Source organism: Arvicola amphibius, chromosome 1, assembly GCF_903992535.2.
Source record: "Arvicola amphibius chromosome 1, mArvAmp1.2, whole genome shotgun sequence".
NCBI lineage: Eukaryota > Metazoa > Chordata > Mammalia > Rodentia > Cricetidae > Arvicola > Arvicola amphibius.
Window position 1 is genome coordinate 168844514 of NC_052047.1, and position 23077 is coordinate 168867590.

At 40.1% G+C, this 23077-nt stretch overlaps 1 protein-coding gene across 1 annotated transcript in view; it reads right to left on the minus strand.

Moving 5' to 3' along the window:
- Positions 1–3293: 3293 nt before the first annotated feature.
- Positions 3294–23077, minus strand: part of Rfx3 (regulatory factor X3) — a 249935-nt gene continuing 230151 nt past the window's right edge. Inside the window, exons 16-18 of the mRNA XM_038310780.1 lie at positions 22311–22464; positions 5856–5898; positions 3294–3680 (exon numbers count right to left, since the gene is read on the minus strand). Coding sequence (XP_038166708.1) covers positions 3442–3680; positions 5856–5898; positions 22311–22464 — 436 coding nt within the window. The 3' untranslated portion in view covers positions 3294–3441. The remainder of the gene's footprint in view (positions 3681–5855; positions 5899–22310; positions 22465–23077) is intronic.

The following is a 23077-nucleotide window of genomic DNA, read 5'->3' on the forward strand; positions in this document are numbered from 1 at the left end:
GCTATACAGTACAAGGGAAATCATGAAAAGGAACGCAGATTTCTGAAAAGGCAGTAAGACTCACACAGTCAATCCAAACAGGATTTGGATGCAAATCCTTAGTAACTTGGTATCCAAAGGAAATAAAACATCAAAAACTGGGCCCTGTGTTCCCAGGAGAAGGTTCACCCATTCCACTCATTGTTCACTGGTTTTGGAAGTGCAATCTTTTGGCTATAATTCTCCAAGTGTTTGCTGATACTAAACTATTCCTATAATATTCGATTGTATTACATGGAGATAGCTCTTCTGCAATGCACCAACAGCTCTTGCACCTCCTTCCCCTTTTCCTCACCAGAAGTGTAGCACTTAGTTCACACTCATGCATTTCAAGACTATCATTTGATTCCATTGTCAAGAAATACCAGAAGTCCTTAAAATCTGTATCATGTCAATAAGTCTACAATGAAGTCTCATTGTAATGCAGATTTTTAGAAAAGTCAGTTTTGGGGAATGGAAAATGGAAACAAATGTTAAATGACTACAACACATGTGATTGTTCTAGCTTATGCCTGCATATCAATTACTGTTTTGTTTGTCTAATATATTTCACAATTCAAATCCAAAATTGATGTGTGTTCAAGTGTGTACTACACATAGCTAGAAGTTTCATAAGCCATTGGTGTTCTGTTGAGTGCATTGGTTAAAACTAGCTACACTAGTGTAAAAGGATTAATGATCCTAAATATTTATAGAAGATTTCAGAATATTTTTGAGTCAATTCCAACCATAACAAGGCTTATTAATATCTACTCTGTCCTAATTTAGAACAAACCATGAACATGTGGAAGAAATGTGGAATTCTGGAGGGCCACTCAGTCCCTCACTCTGATGAGTCTCTATCTATCCATTGTTAGCAGATTCCTTTCATGATACAAGTATCTCCAACATTAAATTAAACTAAATGAAACAATGATACAAATACATTAAAAAAATCAACCAATAAACACAGTGAAATAAGTAAATACATTTGGTCCAATACAGACATGATGTCATCTGTTGATGACAGGTAGAGACAGGATACTGAAAGACCTCAGGAGGGAGAATTAAAATGAAGAGAGCTATGTGATGATTTCAATTTTATGTGTAAACATTTTCTAACTCACAATGAAGTAGATCCATGGTCTTCTGTAGCTTATGATGGATTATGCAGGGAGGGGTTTGCAAATTCATTGCCTTTGGGAATCTTCAGTAAATGAAGTGGCGCTTGGACGCCAGTGAAGCCTCAAGTGTGAGGAAGCTCCTCGATACGAAATCAGAACCCACTAAAAACTGTATTTATGACCTTCTAATTTAAGAAATGCTGTTGATCTTCAGAAGTTTGAGACAATGAGGCAATAACAGTTTCAATGCACTGTGTTTCCTGATAAGCCATTTGGTATTTTTAGCTTTCCAGATTGGCGCAGCCCTATCTCCTTAACCACACTCCTCACCCAACTCAACTGGAAAGATGAAGTCTTCAGTTTAATATAGGCCTCAGTAGTGACCTAAACATCATTTTGTGCTTTCCTTTTCTTTTTTGGCTTTATTGATTTCTTTATTTATTGACTTTCACTAATTAAACAAAAGAATGTGTCCTATTTTGATGTTGTTGTTGATAATTTGAGTTCTGAAAAGAACCTTGGTTTTTATGCAAAATAAAACATGATGAGCCTGTGCTCTTTAGGGTCTCGCCTTCTGACTGTAGCAGACTCCTGCTCCATGTGTGTGCGTGCATGCATGGGTGAGTGCGTGCGCATGTGTATGTGCATGTGTGTATGTGTATACAGAGACACACAGACACACAGACAGACATTTAGACTGAAAAGATGCACTTCAATAAGTACCTGCTCATTCTGTTAGCTTTCCAGAATTGTAACTAGATAAAAATGGTCTACAACATATGACCTTTATGTAATATGTTTGTATGAAAACTAGCCTGTCAGTCCACACCCTTAGCAATCTGATTTATAATCAAGTGATATTCAGCTCCAAGGATAAAACATAGACAAGTCCACTCACAGTCACTCAGAGAGAAACTGAAGTTTTTGTCTCTTTGTGTTGCTTCATTTTCCCCTCAATTCCCCTTGAAGAACATGCGGCCTGTTTTTACTTCAGGAGTCTGAGCACAACAGGCACACTTTACCAAATGGGTTGAAGAGTTATTCACGAACAAAATAAACCTTACTAAACCTTAGCTCAGTTCTGTTTTAAGGCACCATGTAATAGCCGAGGTACGATGATCCCTGATGTACATTCTTCAATGGCAATGGTCCATCCAGCCACCTATCCAAATCCTACAGAATCGGGGTCAGCAACAGTGAGGTGTGCCAGTCACACTGCCTTCAGGTTCTGTGTAAAATTTAAATCCATGTACTTTAGAAACCAGGAAATAACAATATGCAGGTCGCTACATTCCTTGCATTCTATACATTTTTTTTTATAATAGCAGCATATTGAACTACTATTAGAAAAAAGACCTGGAATAAAAGAAAGTCATCCAAATGGAATGGTTTCCTGTATGTCCAGCTCAGTATAAGTAGCATGTACACTTAAAAAAAAAGTCAAGTCATTTTTCAGCTTCAGTATCTAACTATAACAGCCCCACTTAACAGCAGAATCCATCTGTGCAGTGGTCCCAATACAGAATCAGTAGTCTTTAAACAGAGGAATTGGTATGTAAATAATAGTTAAAAGTCAATGTCTAACGGAAGCTTGCATTGTTAACATGGTTTAATAGTTATGTACACAAATTATGTACATATTAGCATAATCTCTTGCCATTCTGTCATTTACCCTGAACTGATAAATGCACAGCTCAATTTTTTTTTCAGAGAAAAATAGATGACCTTTCCAACCCTCTACCATTATAATAAAAACGCTCTGTATTCTCTCCATACTCCAAAATGTTATCAAAATAGTGTCTTATGGTTCTGTCCAATGAAAAGCACCTTCCAGAAGCAAATTTGATGCATCTGCTGCCAAATGGGCATGCCTCCAGTGTAAATCAAAGAAATTCATTTCTTTTGATATTTCACAGAAGTGCATCTAATTAAAAAACTTACACACAAAATCATACACCAAGACTAACAATCAACAATAAAATATTTTAAGCTATAAAATGTAAATTACTTTTTAAGTATGAGAAAACAAAAACAATGACATCACGTGTTGTAAAAATCCTTCTTGACACCTGAAACTAAGGGGGAGTGGGGGAGAAACTCCTATTATTAAAAGGCAAATAATTTGTGTTAAAAAAAAAAATCTGGAAAAACACATACACCCATTCCATTTCACAACTCCAAAAAGGTAATGTTCAGCACAGACAGACTTTTGACAACAGTCAACCTTTAGGCTTGTTAAAATTTCAGCTTAAGCCCAGGATAGTGGGGTAAAGTAAGCTGGAGACATTGTTTCGTGCTGTTAGACTGCCGTGTAGGTGTTGCCCGTGGCGCTGCACTGCCGGATCGTCTGCGTGCTTGTGACGATGTGTTCGCTGTGCACGGGGCTCAGGAGGCTGGGCTGCACACCACTCTCCAGGACTGGCTGCATGCAGCCCACTGGGAATGCCTGGCTCAGCTCTGTTTTCTCTCTTTTGGCCTGAGGCTCTGAGGAATCATCCAGGTCTTCATCCATCTCACTTTCTACTTCACTGCCTTCATCTGCACAAACACCACCAGAAGACATCAACGCATGGTTCAGGGTCACCCGAGTATAACAGCTCACTGAGAAACCTCGGCTTTCCCGAGGGGAGGAAACTTGTAGGCCCTCCTCTCGTGGGATTTTATTCCCATCAGTGCTACAGTGAGACAGCCACATTTCTTTCAGACATTTGGAATTTTATATAAAATTTATGTATTGAATAATAGCATAATTTGTGCCATCATAATATAGTCACTTTGGCATCTTAGGGCATGCAAAAATGTTTACTGTGTTTGGTCCATGCTGACTTAATGTAGATGAGGCCTGTGCTGCTCCACAGCACCACGACCACATTATGACTCATCATCTAACTACTGTGTAACGATTGCTCTACACATAGCAAACATCAAACTGAATAAATTCTTAATTCATATGCTAAGAAAAGGCAAACGAATGAAGTGGTAATGGGAGATTTTAAACATGCACAAAGGACATCTTTGCTGGCAGCATGAATTCTGTAAATACTTGTAATTTGTTTCTGGAAATTAAACATATATATTATTCAGTTGTGTTTCCAAATTTTATTACACTGATATAACTCATTTTTATGGAAAAACCCCACCAAACTTCATGTTCCACTTGTAGCCATGGGAAGTCCCAGGGTTAAGAGTAAATAGAACCAGCTGCACCCCATCAAAAAGATGATGGCAGATAACAAATTCTGGCCTCCACTCTCCTGAACTGAAAAACTCAACTGGAAAACATTCAAACCCATATAGGAGGCAGTAGCAACTCCACCATGAACAGGTCAGGAAAGGGATGAATGAAGGGTCCCTTTATCAATCTTGCTGTAGATAGAAATAGCTCTGCGAAAACCGTCTGAGTCAACTCCAGAGTTCTAGGTCTATCTGACTTGACCCTGTCATCTCTGGGTGACAGTGTTCCTTAGGAAGAACAGCAAAGCAGGCCCGTTCTCCAGGTCCACAGTGCGCTTCGACAGCCAGTTGTGCTCCATTCTGGAAACTCACTTGAGTTTTGTTGCACAAAAGCTATAGTGACGTACTCTTGGGGTTGATCAAATTCTTTGACTCTTCACTTTATGAAGAAGGCTGGAAGTAAGTGATCACCCACTTAATTTTCTGAGGTTACCACTGCAATTCCACAGGTTGTACCTCTGCAGCAATAACATGCTGGGGGAGACTAACCTTCTCATTTTCCTGCTCTGGTACTAAAATGGAAATTAAGCAGAGCAGTGGTAAGAGCATGTCAGAGAGGGATGTCCAGAGAGTGCTGATGCAGACAGGCACAGAAGGGGCACTCTGGGAATTCTGGGGCAGCACATTTGGGGAGACAGTGCTACACGTTTTTGCAGACTCCCAAGCCCTTCCCCTGACCTCAGTTTCTCTAGAGGCTCTCTGGTAAGAAGGTATAAATGTACTTCTTCCTAGAAAAGCCAATAACTATAACAGTTCTTCAAGTTTCAAGCAAGAAGATAGCTGTATTACTATGGTGTTGCTTTCCTGAAAGAAATGTTATGATTTAAAACTACATTGTCATTTTAAGAATTGTTCTTTTAAAGTTGGAGTGGATTTATGTGTTTTAGTCTTATTCAACTAACCTTTGACCCTTCTATTCTTTTTACTGCTTTGTCTTATTGACCATTAGGTTATTCAGGAGGGTACACCATGTATACATGGCAGCATACACTAGACTGACAACACCATCATAGAAATCTATTTACCCTTCTCAATTGAACTACTTGTCACTGTGGTTTTACAATACACAACACTGCTACCTCTGAGTTCTTTGCCATTGAAAAGTTAGCTGACTAGTAGATGGGTAAGCTAAGGGGTCTTTTTCTTGCCTGGCTTTGAATAAAACCCTCTGGTCCAATTTTAGAATATTCTCTCAGAATTATGGCCATGGTCAATAATTTTTTATTTATACTGAACTTCTGTGATGAAGTTTAAAGAAGTCTGGAATTGCATTTAAATTCAATCTTCTGCATTCAGTGTATTTCACATGAAGAAGACGCGAGGAAACACCCAGCAACATCACAAGGGATGCCCAAGACAGCTAGCTGCTGCTTTCCTCCGGGTCTGCACACTATGTCCAGAGGATCCCAGTGCTGCAGCCATGCTGTTTCCCCTCACAGGATCTCAGTCAAAAAGTCCTTCAAAGTTCTCAGTTCTTACCTTTATCCAGATTTCCAGGAGACACAGCATTTAAATCACCAAACTGCGGAATAACAGACATTTGTGCAATAGTTATTACTTGACAGAATAAAAGAACATTCTATCAGTCTGTGGTCAAAACACCACTCGGTGACTTTTTAAAAGTGTGAACTGCTGACCATTTTGCTCCCTAACTAGAAAGGCCACACAATTTTCCAATCAAATGTGTCAAATTTGAAGCTTAAAATATGTTGCAATTGAGCTGTCTTCACCTCTTTGAGAAAGGATAACAATTTTCTTTGGCTTCCATGCTCCATTTTACTTTTATTTCAGTTTAGCAATGAAGAAAGAGGCCTGGCTGACCTGGATGGTGATGGGTGTGATGAAATCATTTGGAAGCCCCAGTCAAACAGTATACATCAGCGTCTTTCCTTATGCTTGGCCAGTGAGTCTGGCTGGGACCGTCATGGCTGGATCACAGCCTTGCAGTTGTGGGGACTCTCATCAGTGAGAGACAGACACAATGGGAGCTCCAGAGCTGAAATAGTCTCTAGATCACATTGTAAAATTTGAGCCTTCTCAATTAATTGATACTCTTATTTACCAAGATACAATGGCTCCATTTTTTTTTTTTTTTTTTTTTTTTTTAAGAAAGGAAAGGCATTTGCTACAAGCAATGTGAACAAGAGTTCTCAACACTGTGGAACAATTAATAGCCACGGGCATAGATGTTCCTTTCTACTTTGGTTCAATAGCTTGATGATAATTTAACAGCAAGAAAGTACATTTTGAGTCTCTCAGGGGGAACAAAGATAGATACACTAAATAAAAAACTGACTAGCAGAGGTACAAAGCTAATCCAAAAGAAGCGACGTGAAACGTAAAGCGTCTGCTTTTAGAAAAGATTCCATGGCATTTTTTTTCAAAGCAGTTATTAGAAATTCAGATTTCTCAACAGACTTAAAAAGGATGAGACAGAAATTCTACTTACATTCGGAAGTTTGCTTATAAAGAGTTCCATGATAGGAGTATATTTTTCATCTACAAGGAATGTCTATAAAGTAATAAAACTGATCTTATTTTGCAAACATGTACATGTTGTTTCTTTTCCCACTTAAACAAACACTATGTCCACAGAAGCTACCTTGGGAGCACATACATCTGTTCTAAGGTAAGGGTTCTGGAACAGCCCTCTTTGACAGTCACTTTCAGAGTAAGTTTGTGCATAATTCCAGAAAGTTCGTACTGTCAGCTCACTTCCAATTATGACTCCATATTTATGTTCACTACATTCGGTCTTGGACTTTATTTGCTTATAAAGAGTTCCATATTCAAATCAAATTCATCTTTGTCACAGTTCAGGGTATTTATAATAATATACCCCTTACTCCTTGTGGTTCTTAGCATTACAAAATAAGATTAAGGAGAGGCATTCCACTCCATCGTTAAGCCACTGTTAAGCAGCTTTACTGGAATAAATGCATAGCTTTTCCAGGTGGCTGCTTCTAAGGGAAGGGGCCTCCTGAACATGCAACTCCTACTCCATTTGCTGGAGATGCTGCCCCACTACTTGACAGTTGTATTGTACTGGGCAAAAAATCATAGCTACTGAACTGCTGTTTTGAAGAAGACCCTGAGTACATGGGCCAAGGTCCTATGTACACTTAAACAAAATTCAAAGTATAAATTATATATGATTTTTGAATCACAGAATATAAAACAAGTAACAAATATTCAAAGGGATTATTTATCCACTTTGGGTCTTAGTTAAACATTTAGAACTATAGATAGAGGACATTCAAAATTAAGAATCAGTATATTATCATTTAATAATTTTTAGGATCTAGTTCTCGAAACGAGCTGGCAGTCATGACTCTAAGCACATCTCTGCTTATAAAAAGACGAGGATAGGTTGTATATCCCTTGTCGGAATGCTGGGGAGCAAAAGTGTTTCAGATTTCAGACTTTTTACAAATATTAGAATATTTGAAAACATAATGATTATGGATGGAACTTTACTATAAACATAAGATTCCTTGGTTTTATGTATAATTTATATACCTAGCCTGATGGCAATTGTACTATTTTTAATGCACATAATTTTTGAGTGTACCCCATCACATGATACTTGCAGTATTACGGTGGTACTCAAAACTGTCATATTTGAAATATTTTTAAGTTTTGGATTATAGTAGTTCAAATTATAATGTATTTGTTAATTTAAAAACCTTAAAGACACTTGTTACTACATATAAAGGTTTTTCTTAGAAACTCTGCTTAACTTGGATGTGTCTGACTATTCATAATGATGAAAACAAGCTGTCCAACCGGAAACCATCTACTGTTACTGTCATTAGCAAAATAGCATGCACATGCGCGCGCGCGCGCGCGCGCGCGCACACACACACACACACACACACACACAGCTTTTCAAAATGCTCCAGGCTGGATGATGTACAAATAGCAGCAAAGACACTGCCAATGTCCTCAGATATCTCTGGGATTAATGACAAAGTTGTACACACATAGCAAAAGGAGACAATAGATGAGAAATCAAAGAATCCAATGAAGAAGTGAAGAGATTTTAATAGACTAAAGAGAGAATTTTTAGGTGTATTTCATTTGTGAGAGCAATATACATGTACATATACATATGATATATAGAAGGAATTAATTTCAACCCTATAGCTAGGCTGGGTAAGATTTAGCATCAGTTCATCTGTTCAGTTATTAAATAAATATTTAATGAGCACCTACCACATTTTGAACACTGACCCAAACATTATCAGTCAGATCAAGTTAGAAAATCCTCTTATGGAAGTAACTATAAGAAGTTGCTTCCGGTATGAAGGCTGGGTAGGCTAGCAGGAAAAAGAGGCAGCCCAAGAAACCTTAGGGGTCAAAAATGAGAAATGGAAATCAATTGTACGGGTTTAAGGTTTCAGCAGCCGATCAAGGAAGTGGTAGAAAGGCATGAGAGGGTACAAAGAGGACAAGTATGGGAGAGCAGGCAGATGACACGGACCCTCATCAGGCCCGAAGAGAAGGAAGCAATACAAGATGTGAATAGAAATGAACAAGGGGACTCACGAGAAAGCCTGGGTTTTGTAAACCTCGAGTTGCAGAAATTGGTGAAACTTCTTTTGTAGAGTTTTCTGCTGTAGAAAGGACTGGAGCAGAGAGGAGCTACCATGCATTGATACGACAGTACATACACACAGAGTGCATTAATTAGTCCAGTATGTTTTCTTCCAAATAAGTGTGGCCTCATGGGTCACTTTCTGAAGATGCTTCCGTGAAGAAGCCTTTCCCAGAAGCTCTACCTAAAGGACCTCATTCCCCACCGCTCCCAATAACTGTACCAGATGCTTCCTTCCCAGGGCCTTCTGCGGGGAGCCTGCGGTGCTGACCTTGTCTGCTCATAGTATGTGTTTGAACTATAACATTGGTGCCACAGCATGAGGACTTTATCCTGTCACCAATTCATTCCAAACCTTAGCGTGGTGTCTGATCCCCTGTGAAGAGGAAATGAATGCTTACAGACACATTCACCCGTTCCTTCACTTTAGCCTCCCAAACAAAACTCAGTATGTGGCAAGGCAGAGGAACTGGATTCCATCCTATAACTACACACACACCAAAAAAGTGAGTTGATTTGACTACCACCACTTAGTAAACATGTGATGTTACATTTGAGGCCAGGTATTTTCATTTTAAAGTTATGAGAAAGAAAGAGATTTTGGAGGTGGGGGCAGCGAGAGGGATATAGAGATCTCATATTTTTTGTAAGAAATATAAATATATAAATTAAGGGATTTAAAAAGTGCTCTTGTAGAAAATGCATGGCATTCAGTGCGCAAAGGAATTAAAATTATGTCAACCAGACAAACAGGAAATTCTGTAAAGTCAAAACAAGCATGGATTATAGAAAAGGCATGGCATGGATGAAGGCAGAGTCTGCCTCAACTAGTTTTGTTGTTTATGAAGAGAAACACTTGTCTGCGAAACCAATTCGGTAGTAGATTCTAACCAGAGGTCCCAATACTGAATCCCCCAGAGAGGCACAGAAGCCCAAGAGTATATCTAAGCACTGCAGTCCGTGGCAGCCTGGCAGCCCACAGGGATATGAACAATGGTTATGCAGTGTGAGGGGCAGCACGGCAGGGGTACCTCTTCAGTAGGCCTCCGAGAGCCACTAAGCAGTTGAGGGGTCAGTGGCTCTTTGCAGGACACAGAGGCTTCATGTACCCAAGAAGTTTATTAAGATCAGAGGTGAGAACTGTCCGTGCAACACAAGGTAGTCAGTCCGGAGAATGAAGGAGAAACTAAAATTGAGACTGTGAATGTATGGGGCTGAAGACGAGAATACCTTTAAGTTCCTCATCCAGGGAGGGTCTAGAGAGCAACTCTAACACTGAAGCTCCACATTAAGGGATAGGACAGCCTGGTTTGTTAGCACCACCCCATGGTTCCACGAGGTCTATACTGTACAGAGGATGCAGTCAGATGCCCAGTTGCTGGCGTGTGAGCAGACCCAGCACTCCTACTGACCTTGAGCTTCAGCAGCTGACAGGCCCTGGAGTGAGGAAAGCTTCAGTTACCGAAGCTTCTTCCTCTACGAGTGTCAGTTACTGCAGGGAAATCTACACAGACCCAGGATGAGGGCATGCTGGCCTAGGGTGCAGGCCAGTCTTGAGCTATTTATCCGACGTTGGCCTTGAACTTTCTGCTGCCTGCTTCTACATCCCAAGTGCTGAGATTATAGGCATGTTCTCCCATGCACTCCCTGGTCTGTAGATAAAGTCTATATGGACTCCTTCCCTTACTCCTGCCATTTTACAATCACGTATGAAATTTTTCAATCATTCCTATTAGTTAACATTGGATTCAAGCCTGGCTATGATTGTCTAAACCTAATTATATTGATGCTCTTCCCTAACACTGGCATTTTCTTTCTAATTGACTTATTTCTCCATTCTATTTTGCTGGTCATGTTTTTCAAATCACTGAATTAATTTGCCTCTGATTATCACTTTGGCTACATACCAAAGAATGCTGCCGGATTCTTTGTGATTCTTTGGATTATTTGATTCAGTATTCAAAGACTGTAGGTTATTTTTTTCCTGTTACAATACAGCATTATTAAAGACTGCATTATGCTTTGTTATTTTTTTCTGTTTATTTTAGCGCCTGAGTTCACCTTTGTTGGGCCAAAAAGTGATGGTCTAATTATACAAATCATTGCTTGAAATTATAAGTACACAATCAATTAAATCTTAATAAAAGACAATCAAATACACTTTTGGGTAATGCATAGAATTTCAGTGTTTATAAACTTCTGCAAAAGGGATGGGAATGGAACTAAGAGCAAGTACTGTCTGTGTCTCTATCTCCCCTATTTACCTCACAATGCCAGCAACAGGGCACCTGGCTGCAGGACTCTGACAGTGCAGACCTCGCGGCATCACAGGGCAGTGCTAACACAAACAAGCTTTCCAAGGTCTTTGTTGCTGCAGCAGGTGATGTGGGGTGGTCCTCACGGAACTGGAAGCAAAGGCTGTAGTATCCTACTCCTTACTGTATGACTCCACCTTCACCTTACCGATTTAACCCTTGGAGTGGTTCCATAAATAAACTGTCTTCAGGCTTACTTTACAGATGACAAAACTAAGACTCAAGCAGGAACAAGCAGAACTTTGTAACTATTAATTTAAAGCGATGAGCACAGCAGAGCAAGAACACACAGGAAACGGACCAGCTTGACTGGATATAAATCACAATTCTGACACTGCAATCGATGTGATTCTGGGCCAATTATACTGTTGGCACTTCTGATTTCCTTATCTACGAGTCAGACAGGGTTAGCATCAAGATTGAATATGCACATTTACCCGAAGGTCTAGAACAGAGCCAGAGCCAGACTGTCTTCACACCCAGTTTCCTATCGCTGTGAATAGAACCCTAAACTTCCAGAACCGTTGGAAGATGATCTCGAAAGGAAGACCTCTCGGCTGAAGAGGGCTGTAGCAATCCCAGTCTGTTAGGCTTTGGCTTGAGGCTGCTGATACTATCCATTCCATGTAGGGTAGGGGCTGGAAGTGATTGTTTTTAATTATTAAGATTTTTATGTAAACAAATGCCATGAGAAGGGCTGTCCTGCAGAGGGACAGGACGCACATATGCTGAGTGTTTGCAGGGAAGGTGGAGATCATGCAACCCAATATGGCAAACAGCTCAGATGAGTTTTGGCTAATTTATTTACTTCCACTCTGAGAGGCGAGCAAAAGAATAAGACCCTTTAAAGTTTCCCACATTGAGGTAGGGAGATTGTCTACATGCAGGTTTAGAACTTCCAGAGTCAGTCATAATCTTTTCAACACTCTGATGCTGGTTGAATTTTGGAACATTCTGGATTTTACAAGCCACATAACACTCAACAATGGTTGTTGGTTTGTGCTTTGTTAACCAAGGATAGGGTTAGGTAGTGGCAACTATTTCTGATGCATTTGATGGGGGAGAGAAATGGTTTAAAATTTGAATTTTAAGATGTTCTGAGCATTACTTTCCTTAAATATCTCCCAAATGAGAACAAAGGTCATGAAGCCATTCTGCAATTAGCACTGGTACAAGGTTTCACAACCAGTGGGAGGAGCTGCTAATTTACAGTAACTTCCAACTTTATTCTGCTGGGAATACTGATGTTTACTGGGAAAGTACTGAGCTCCTTGGTGGCTTTCTCCTATGTGCACTTTTCTGTATATTTTCTTTTTTATTTTTGTTTTTTTTTTTTTGTTTGTTTTTCGAGACAGGGTTTCTCTGCAGCTTTTTTAGAGCCTGTCCTGGACCTAGCTCTTGTAGACCAGGCTGGCCTCGAACTCACAGAGATCCGCCTGCCTCTGCCTCCCGAGTGCTGGGATTAAAGGCGTGCGCCACCACCGCCCGGCTTCTGTATATTTTCTAATAGTTTTCACTGAAACTAGAAAACAGGATCAAGATTTCTGTCCATTTTCTCTGTATAAAGACAGCTTTCACTCTGACATTGCTAATGGCCCTGCTCTCTGGGGCTGGCCTGTTGCCCTGGCAATGTGCATATATGGCCCCACGCACTTGCATATTTAAGATGCAACTTTTTCTATTCAGGCTTTTTGTTCCCTGGGGATACAGCAGCATACTTATCTTCACACTGTTTCAAAAATCACTAAAACAGAGTCACCAGCGAGCAGCCAGGTAGTGAAGTATACAGCGATACAGGCGTAGCTGCTTTGGAAGAGAAGTAGTTTCGAACGTAGGAATGTTCACCATCATCATCAAGCCAAAACCAGAGCAGGGAGCAGTCTGCCCTGAGCTCACTCCAGTGTCCTGGTTTGCCTTTCCCTAGGTTGTTCCTCCCACCACCAAATTTGGGTAGAGGTTTCTTTTCCCTCCTAAAGTCTACCTTTCTGCCAAATTGCTGTTTTCTAGAATCTGAGAATTCCCTGCCCAGTGGCCCTGAGTTCCTTCCCAGGCCTGTGAAATCTCTTCAAGGCAAGTGTAAGTTTGTGTGTGCGCGCATGCGGCAGCCAATTCATTTGCAAGGTGCAAGAAAATCCTGACCACTGGGCTGAGGTGCTCACAAATGAGTGCACTAGAAGAGAAGTGTGTGAGGGTAGAGGTCAGCTGCATATGGGTCTCTGTTTCCTGGCATGGATGCTGGAAGAGGCAGAAAGTTAAATGTAAGCCACATGTCCTGAGTGATCAAGATATATCTGTTAAAAGTAGATGGATGGAGCTGACTTTATTTATAGTTGGCTCACAAACTCTCAAATATTTAGGCATGTAAAACCCCTGATCTTGTAAAGACACTTTATAAAAATAAAATAAAGAAAAACTATCTATAAAAGAGAAAGAACCCTGCTCCTGACCTGACTGGCTCCCACTGAAACCAGGTACAATGTCTAATAGCAAAGAACAACCTTACCTTTTTATAGGAGAAGGACTGGAGATGGTTAATAGCTGTCTTAGTCAGGGATTTGTTGCTGTAAAGAGACACTATGCCTACAACTCTTATAAGGGAGAATTTTAACTGGGGATGGTTACAGATCAGAACCTTAGTCCATCATCATCACGGTAGAAAGCATGGTGAGGGCAGGCAGACAAGGTGCTGGAGAGGCACTGAGAGTTCCACATCTGGCTCCACAGCCAGAGCCATTGATCTTTGAGCATTGGAAACCTCAAAGCCCACTTAAATGACACACTCTCTCCAAAAAGGCCACACATCTTAATCCTTTCAAATAATGCCTCTCCCTATGGGCCTGTGGGGGCCATTTTCATTCAAACCACAACACCAGCATTAATGATGCAGAGAGACAATGAGATTGAGCAGGAATGGAAACATGGTCTCTTCAAGACAAATGTGAGTTAGATTTGTAGAGCTTTCACAAGCTTCATTTTTGGCTCATATTCTTGTTGAGAACATCTTTCCTGACATTTTTAGCACTGTATTTTATTAAAACAATGGCATGAAGAAAAGGAGAAAAGAGTAGTTTCCCTAAGGAAAGAACTTTCCCACTCTACATCTGGTCTATATCTGCAGTCATGGCAGGAGGAGTGCCATAGCTGGAGGCCACAAAGCAAGTTCCTATTAAAAAACGGAAGAAATAAAGACATGAAGACCTTTCCCACACTCAACAGGGGCCGTTTACCTTTATCAGTGGACTAGTTACCACCACCTTCTCTACAACACAGACCCACAGAACAACAAAGGGTCACTTGCGTTAGCCCCAGGATCAAAGAAGCCAGTAGGTGGCACTGTCATGCTTAATCTTTCTTTCTTCAAGCAGTCACAGGTCAAAAGTTCTCTAAACAACCTAGGGAGAGGTACGCTGCAGATGTCTTTGGGGTCTACAATAACTAATTCAGATGTTGAGGTGTTTTAAGTAATCTTGAATTTCTATTTTTATTCCTTTTCCCATTTCCAGATTTCCAGGTTTAAGCATGTAAACAAAAACCTAACACCATGGAGAGGGGCTCTAAAATATTCTAGAAGGTACAATTGGTCTGGGCACTTTACTTTCTTGAGTGAGGAATCTCATCTATGAGTCATGAGAGCCAACAGGAAGTCCTTTCTTTATTCTTTTGCATTTCCCTCAGTGATTATTTTTCAATACTTTCTGTGGGATTCTCTCTGTGCGCATAGAGGAGGGAATGGAGAGGTTGTAGCTAGTAGCCAGCAGAGGAGACTGAACATAGGAAGCAGGCTGATGGGGGAGATTCTGAGGGGAGGTGGTGACTACACCTGGACTCGTGCTGTAAACAAAATTAAGCCCTTCCCCTGGCTGGACTAAACAGACAATAGTACTATATGCCAAGAGAAGAGGAACAGAATGCAAGCCTGGAGAAAGGCAGGAGACAATGGAAGAGCTTTCAAAGAGTCAATCCTAGGAATCTGGCAGATGGCCGTCCCTAAAAACAGCTTCTTCCATGGCTTCTCCAGGGTGTCACATTCATGATGTATTTTCAGGTTGTCTGAACTTACACTAGTATAGGAAAGCAGACTTAGGGCTGAAACCAAACTACAAAATCTCAAAATAAAAAATTTCATTTAGATCTGGTGTATTTGTGTGTGGGGTGCAAAGGAGGTGAGAGGTATAATTTGTTGTTTTCTAATACATTTGACCTTCTAATTGCAAGATTGCTTCAATTAATTCTGCATTTAGCTCACATATTCTAAATATCTAAGAGGAAAGAAAGGGCAGGGAATCAGGATGACCAAGAGACATCCATGAAAACCCAAGAAAGAAGCCCCGGAACAAAATGATAAAAATCTTATATACTAGGCATATGGCTTACATGTTATGAGAAAGAGGACGTGCACACGTTTATGTTTGGGTGCTGTATGCTATGGATACAAGGTTAATATCATAATTCCTACTTGGAAAACCATGAAAGCAGTTTATATGATAGCAAATTTAAGCAGGTGTTAGAGCCCTGGTTATTGGAGTGTGGCTGAAGCACTCTTGATGTAGGTGTGTCTTCTATCTATCTGATGATTTCATTGGTTAATTAATAAAGAAACTGCTTGGCCTAATAGGTTAGAACATATGTGGGTGGAGTAGACAGAACAGAATGCTGGGAAGAGGGAAGTGAGGCAGATGCCTCGGGCAATCACCATGCCTCTCCTCTCTGAGCCAGTCACCATGAAGCCAGCCACCAGGTCAGACATGCTGAATCTTTCCTGGTAAGACACCACTCGTGGTGTTACATAGATTATTAGATATGGGTTAAAGCAAGAGATGTGAGAATTAGCTAATAAGAGGCTGGAACTAATGGGCCAGGCAGTGTTGAAAAGAATACAGTTTCCGTGTAATTATTTCGGGTGTAAAGCTAGCCGGGTGGCGGGATGCAGCCCCGCCGCTCCATCTACACACTCTGTGATTTAACTTCAGCCCTTGCCGTTTCTACCTTGTGACTTTCCACTCCTGTTGGTCTTCGTGGTGAAAAGTGACACTAATACATCTTTTGCAAGGTTTGGAGCACTAATAAATGAGAATCTGAAACATCTAGCAAAGTGACAGGATCTGACTTCAATTAAAATAACAACATAGCTTTTGACAAGATTCCATAATTTCTCAGTTACTGCTATACACAGGTGTTTCTCCCTGCAAAAACTTCAACTTGTGATACAATTCCTTTTAAAATAGGTTTTAAAGTAAGTCTACCGGTCCACCGGCGTATATTCAGAGTACCAGTAACTGCCCTAGCATCCTGTGCACTGACATGGTTGTCTTTGGTTGACTTGAGCTTCCATGCTTATGTACATAGCTGTACTTCCTCCAAAGGGGACCCTTTCACTTTGTGATTACAACGTCTGCCAGCTGAATTCCTACCAATCCTTTGCTTTTTAGTTTTTCATTCTGAATAGATTAACTTTGATGAGTCCAGGAAAATCTTCTCCAGATGGTGTTATTATTAGATAAGTTGTTTTCCATATTTATGTTCAAACTGGACAATTAAAGAATCACTTTGTTTCTATTTTTAGATTTTTGAGTTAGGATTTCATTACCATAACCTAGGTTGACCTCAAACTCACAATTCATTGCCTCAGGCTTGAAATGCCACATTACAGGTATGTGACACCATGCCTAGGTCATATTTTCTAATATTTCTTTTGAAATGTTGGCTACAGAGGTGGTTTAGAGCTAATAATATCTGGGTATGGTTATGATTAAAAAGATGTCAAATATATTAATTTCAAATACATAATATAAAATGCTTGTCATGAAGAATCATTTTATGAGCCAACCCAAATTGTTTATATTCAGTGAATATGTTAATAAAATATATATTTAAGATGTAACACACATACAAACACACACCACAGACTACTAGACAGATTCTAAACAACCAAAAAATTCTTTTTTCAAAAAGGCTATTTTCTGCTCAATTTGCCTTGTCAGAGTTGCATGGAATACTTTATGGTTTTGAAATTTTCATTTGCCAGGTTTCACAGGTGCGCGACAGGTGTAACACATTTGTCTCATGTCCACTCCTAAAATCTCATTACTGTCAGAAAACCAATGGGCACTTAAAGTACTTACATAAACGTGAAAATTTCATGAATTCTGACTGTAAATTGTTTTCTATCATGTAGGAAAGAACAAAAATGAAAATCAATCAAATAAACAACAAAACAAAAGGGGGAAAAAGGAAGTCTATGATTGCTAATGTTACAAATGATATAGTAGGGCTATTATTCTAGTTGCAGACTGCCGTTCTGGAAGAGACTTAGAGGGGCTAGGTGGCAGCTTCTGTCTGGCGGACTAATTCGTGGTGGTCCTTACTGAAGCAACCAAAAGTACCGCACTAAGGGTGAACGTTAATGTGTTCAAAAATAGGTTTTGTCTATTTACTGTGTTTGTTGAAAAACATGTTGATCTCTAACCTGCTCAAATAATGCAACAATAATTTTAAGATTTATTTACAGAGCTACTATGAGTAAAAAGGTACACTGATTTGTTTTTCTCTTGTTGTTTTAAAAGGCTTTCCTTTTTTTTCAGACCAAGTTAGCGGTCTGAATCCTCCTCCCCACCGCCCCAAGGAAATCAGTAATAGAGACAAAGCAAATGTGCTCCAGAGTTGCCCTAGTGACTCTGAAGCGCCTGCCTTCCACCCCACCCAGCCCAGAGCAGGTAATGAGCACAGCATTAGCTGTGGAGTCAGTAGCACACCCTGCACTTTCCTAGCCATGTGGCTTTGGGAGATTACTCAACAGCTCTGGGTCTGACTTCATCACCGGCACAACAAACACAGCGTTTGTGGGGGATGGAGTCACTTGGAATCTTTGGCTCCTGCATGGCCCCAGTTCTCTCCACTTTGGAATGTGACAGTGTTTACCTGATATTTCTGCTACCTGAACCTCAGATTTCCCAAGAAAATTTCTCACTGGCCATGATCCCTGTCTCAGTTAGGTCTTCTATTGTTGTAAAGAGTCACCATGACCATGGCAATTCTTATAAAGAAGAACATTTAATTGAGGCTAGCTTAGAGCTTCAGAGGTTCAGCCCATTATCCTCACGGTGGGGCATGGCAGCGTGCAGGCGGACATGGTGATGGAGAAGGAGCTGAGAGTTCTACATCTTGATCTACAGGTGACAGGAAGTGAACTGTGTGCTACACTGAGCATAGTTTGAGCATAGGAACTCTCAAAGCCTACCCAACAACACACTTCCTCCCCCTAGGCCACACTTCCTAATAGTGTGGGGGCCATTTCCTTTCAGAGCATCACAGACCCCATTTCAGTTGTTCCACGTCACTTTTCACTGGGTCTCTGGGGATTGACACCAGGTTTCCAAATTCTCTAACTTCTTAGAATATTTTACTTCTCATCTCAATATTATTTCCTTGGGAAAAGCTTTCATGGCCTTCCCAGGCAAGAGTAACTGCCCCTTGCTTCAAGTACCCCCTAATTCCCTAAATTCTTTATTGATAGCACCAAGAATGTATAGCTATACAGTTACAGACACTTAATAAGTATGTATCTGCTATTGCAATATAATCTCCCTGAAGACATCCCTTTTGTTTACTGTCATAGTCAAATCATAATAGAGTTGTTAAGTAAATGAGTCAACTAATTCCAGAAAGAAGTAGTTTAGTTTTCAACACAGGGAAACGTGGCGCATCCCAAATTCAGTTCCTTTGACTTGAAAGTTCTGTGTTATCTTTAGGCATCAAATTTTCAGTTATACAGATCCTATGGAGAACCGTGCAATCACTACTGTGTAAGCTTTAGAACAAAAAGTGAAAGTCCAAACTAAAGAAAATAGTCTGTGAGGATTGGGCTCACTGAAAAACTGCTATTTAAACCATGCAGTGGGAATTAGAATGGGCACTGAAAGGTGGTGTGAGGGCTCCAGGAAGAAAGAACCACTTACGTAGTGGTCTAATGATGGAAAGGTACAAAAGGCTAGCATGGTTAAAAGAGGGGCAAGGGAAGTGAGAGGCTGAAGCCAATGGGGAGCCAGGCCCAGAGTTTAGATGCCTCTTGTACAAGGGGAGAATTTTCTTTCTTAACTAAGAGAAGAGTGATCTGCTGAGGAGCTTTAGATAGGGGATATCACAATTAGCTTTGTGTCTGCATAAGACAATATTGACTACACTATGAGCAATTTGAGATTGGGAAGGCTTGGTGAGTGGCTGGAGATGGGTCAAGACAGACATGCAAAGATGATGCTCAAGACAGTGTCTTATGCAGCAGAGGCTAGCCTTGAACTTGTTATAGAGATCAGGCTTGACTTGATCCTCTGTTCTTCCTGCCTCTACTTCACAAGCTCTGCCATGTCTAGCAGCAGTTTGTACAGAGTAATTAAGGGCAGAGAGAGGGTAAGTTTAGGGTACCATCTGAGAAGTCCATGAGGTGGCAGTGTGTGTGTGGGAGGCTTCTTGACTACCCATCTTCTTTCCACAGGAAAATAATTTTAGATAAGATAGTAGGATTAAGGCCAAAAGTACGTGTTAGCTAAAAGGCTTCTAAAGTATAGTGCTATGGAGGTTGAATAGAGAAAATTAGCCTTGGTTTTCTTTGTGGACTGAATGGTGTAATAATCAAGAAAGAAGGATTTTCTTACAGACTGGGTAAGGGTACAGTATGCAAACAGACTAGGATGTGCATTTAGAGCTCTGGTTTTACAGCAGCTAATTTATGTCTTATTGTTATACCTATATTTTATTACTGTATCTTTGCATTATGCTACAATTTATCTTATTCATTTACAACCTGTTCATGTAGTTAAGTATTTCTATTACAATGATTATGTGGCAGTGTTGAGAGTGTACCTCACTGGAATTTTGTAGAGCTACACTATTGGCTGCAGGCTCATGTGAGGAGGTAGTTAAAACTTCGCAGTGTGATGGGCTCATGCCTTTGTTCTTTAGACATGCAAGGGAAGCAAAGACCATGCAGAATACACCACATGGTGACAATAAGAATCTGTTTGCATTATCCTGTTCACTCTGGTAAAGATCTAGAACACAAGAGATGTCTGGCAAAGTATTCAATACACTAGCGGGCAGATCCATTTCAGAGTCTAGAGCCCTAAGGCAAGAAATGTTTCATTCCAACTGGGCATCTTGTAAGAGGATTATCTAGACAGCTAAAGGCCAAATTGAAGAAAAATCCAGATTGTTCTGCCTATTATTTAAAAACAACAGCAGTTCTTGCTCCATCTCACTCATATCTTTTAAACGCATTTAAACACAATCACACAACAATGTACGTATCAGAAAACTGCAAAGGATTCTCTAAAAAATGGAAAAGATTAATATTACAAATGATGTCAGAAATAACTGACATCAGGGCTGAAGAGATGGCTAGGCCATTAAGGGCACAGGCTGCTCTTCCAGAGGACCTGGATTCCATTCCAGCCCCACACGACAGCCGACAGCTGTCTATAACTCCAGTCTCAGGGGATCTGACCCTCTCTTTTGGCTTTCTTGGGCACCAGGCACACATGCGGTACAGAGACATCCTTACAAGCAAAGCACTCACTCACATACAAAACATTTAAGAAGGACTGTTTAATGTACATTTTACTTATATTAGAATACTTGTGGTTTACAGTGGAATTTACAAAGGTGCTTAAAGTATTTTAATGACTTGATTTCTTTTTTTATGCTTATTAGACAGCAATTTAGCAGCATTTATCTTCAACAACTCCTACCACCTCCTCTGTGTGTGTCTGTGTGTTCACGTGAGTTTATGTAGGCCAGCTCAACAGCTGATGCTTTCCACTAACACTATCTACCTTAATTTTTCCAAGCAAGGTTTCTTACTGACCTAGAGCTCACAGGTCAGCTAGACTGGCTTGCTAGTGAGCCTCTGAAGACTCTGTTTTCCTGTGTCTCAGCACTGTGATGACAGACGCACACAACCGTGCCTGGTTTCACATGCGTGCTGGGGATCTAAGCTCAGGTCCTCAGTCATGCACAAAAAACATTACCGCTAGGTGATTTCCCCTTATTTTCTTATCTTGAAAAAACAAACAAACAAATAAAAAATCCTCAAAACTTAACTATATAAACATAGATCAAAAATAAATATCTGTACTGCTTTGGGTATCTTGTGATTTTATGTCTGGCCTGGCATAATTTACTAATGTATAAAGTACCCCAATTCAATATAATAAAGTGAGCCTGAGCTGAATTATTTCAGCATTTGTACCTATTGTTCACTATATCAACTAATTCTCATTTGTATTATTGTAAGAAATACCACTTTCTGACACTAGGTATGGATAAGTCATTTTTATTATTACCTAGACAGGCTAGAAACAAAATTCACCCCATATTGTTAGTGACAAAGGCGTGGACTTGAAAATCAAACTGTTTTTTAGCAAAATGTCTCCAGGGTTTACTAGATACCATTGAATATCCCTGTACCCACGCTCTCTGCATTAGCCTCTGATGTACACTAATAAAGTAGAAAAAAAGGGAACTTCATCTCAACAGATTGTAATAAATTGTGAAGTGTTTTATTATATACACAAAGGGTGTAAAGCCATGCTTGTAGCACAGTAAAAAGTATCAGTCAGCATTGCCATCATCAGAGCCCTTCTGAAGCAAAACCATTCATTTCCTTCTTGAAGACTAGGGGAGAGCCCACAAAATAAACATTTAACTCTTTGTTTTATTTTTCTTGGTCCTTAGCTTTATCATTGGTATTGGTCTTTCTTGTCTCCTACTCAAAAGTTTTTCTTTTAAAACTTTTTAAAGTCTTATGTTCTTCAAAGTTTTATTTATTTACCTATTTTAATATGTGTACTTATAAAATGCAGCAAAGCATTCCGCTGACATGACAGATCTTCAATTTTAGACTTCTGTGATTAAAAACACACAATCAGTCCATTGTGGGACTGATGCTGCTTTAGTCAATCAATTACGTTCATAATTTGAAGTGTAATTAATAATCAAACGGTAATATATAGTCCTTGAAGCCTCTCTTACCTCGCCCATCACTGCTATTGGTGTCTCTCCTGTCGCTTGAGCCACACGATGCTCTACCAAGTAGAACATGTACTCATCATAGAGTAGCCGGATCAGGTGAAAGGAGCCAAAGCTAGCAGCACTGCGTAAGGTTAAGTCCCGAATTACCATTGAGCTGTTCAAGAGAAAGGGCAGATATGAAGCCAGAATTAGTGACAAGGATTAGAGTTAGTACTCTTAAAAGCCGTTATGCCAGGAGACTATATGAAAGCACTGGCGTTAGAGTATAAGATGCGCAATAAAACAATTTCATCGTTGAAAGAAGTTGGCCCAACTCATTTCAGTGGTGGGAAAGAGGTCATTCTCAGTAAGGTTTGACCCTGATCTTCACTAGAGCCAGGCAGGCCTGCATTAGAAAAGACCTTTCATTATTATAGGAATGTTTGCTTCCCCTTGTACTCATGAGTGATCACAACTGAACAGAAACAACTGTAGAAAGGCTGAAGACTCGTCCCCGCAATAAGGAAAATCAACTCAAAGCGAACATCTTATTGGTGATGGTGGATATTCTGTCACCTCTAAATGACAGTGAGTTTACTTTGTGCCAGATTTCATACAAAGATACGAAGCAAAGCTCCCTGAAGCAGTCAGTCTAAATGAAGGTGACTAGTGGGATTCCAGCATGTTCTGTTGGAGGGTAAACTTAATGATTCCAGTTTCTAGGTAAATTTCATTTAAATTAAGGCTATTTTTCCCCATTACAGAAGGAAATCATAGATGAATTAAGA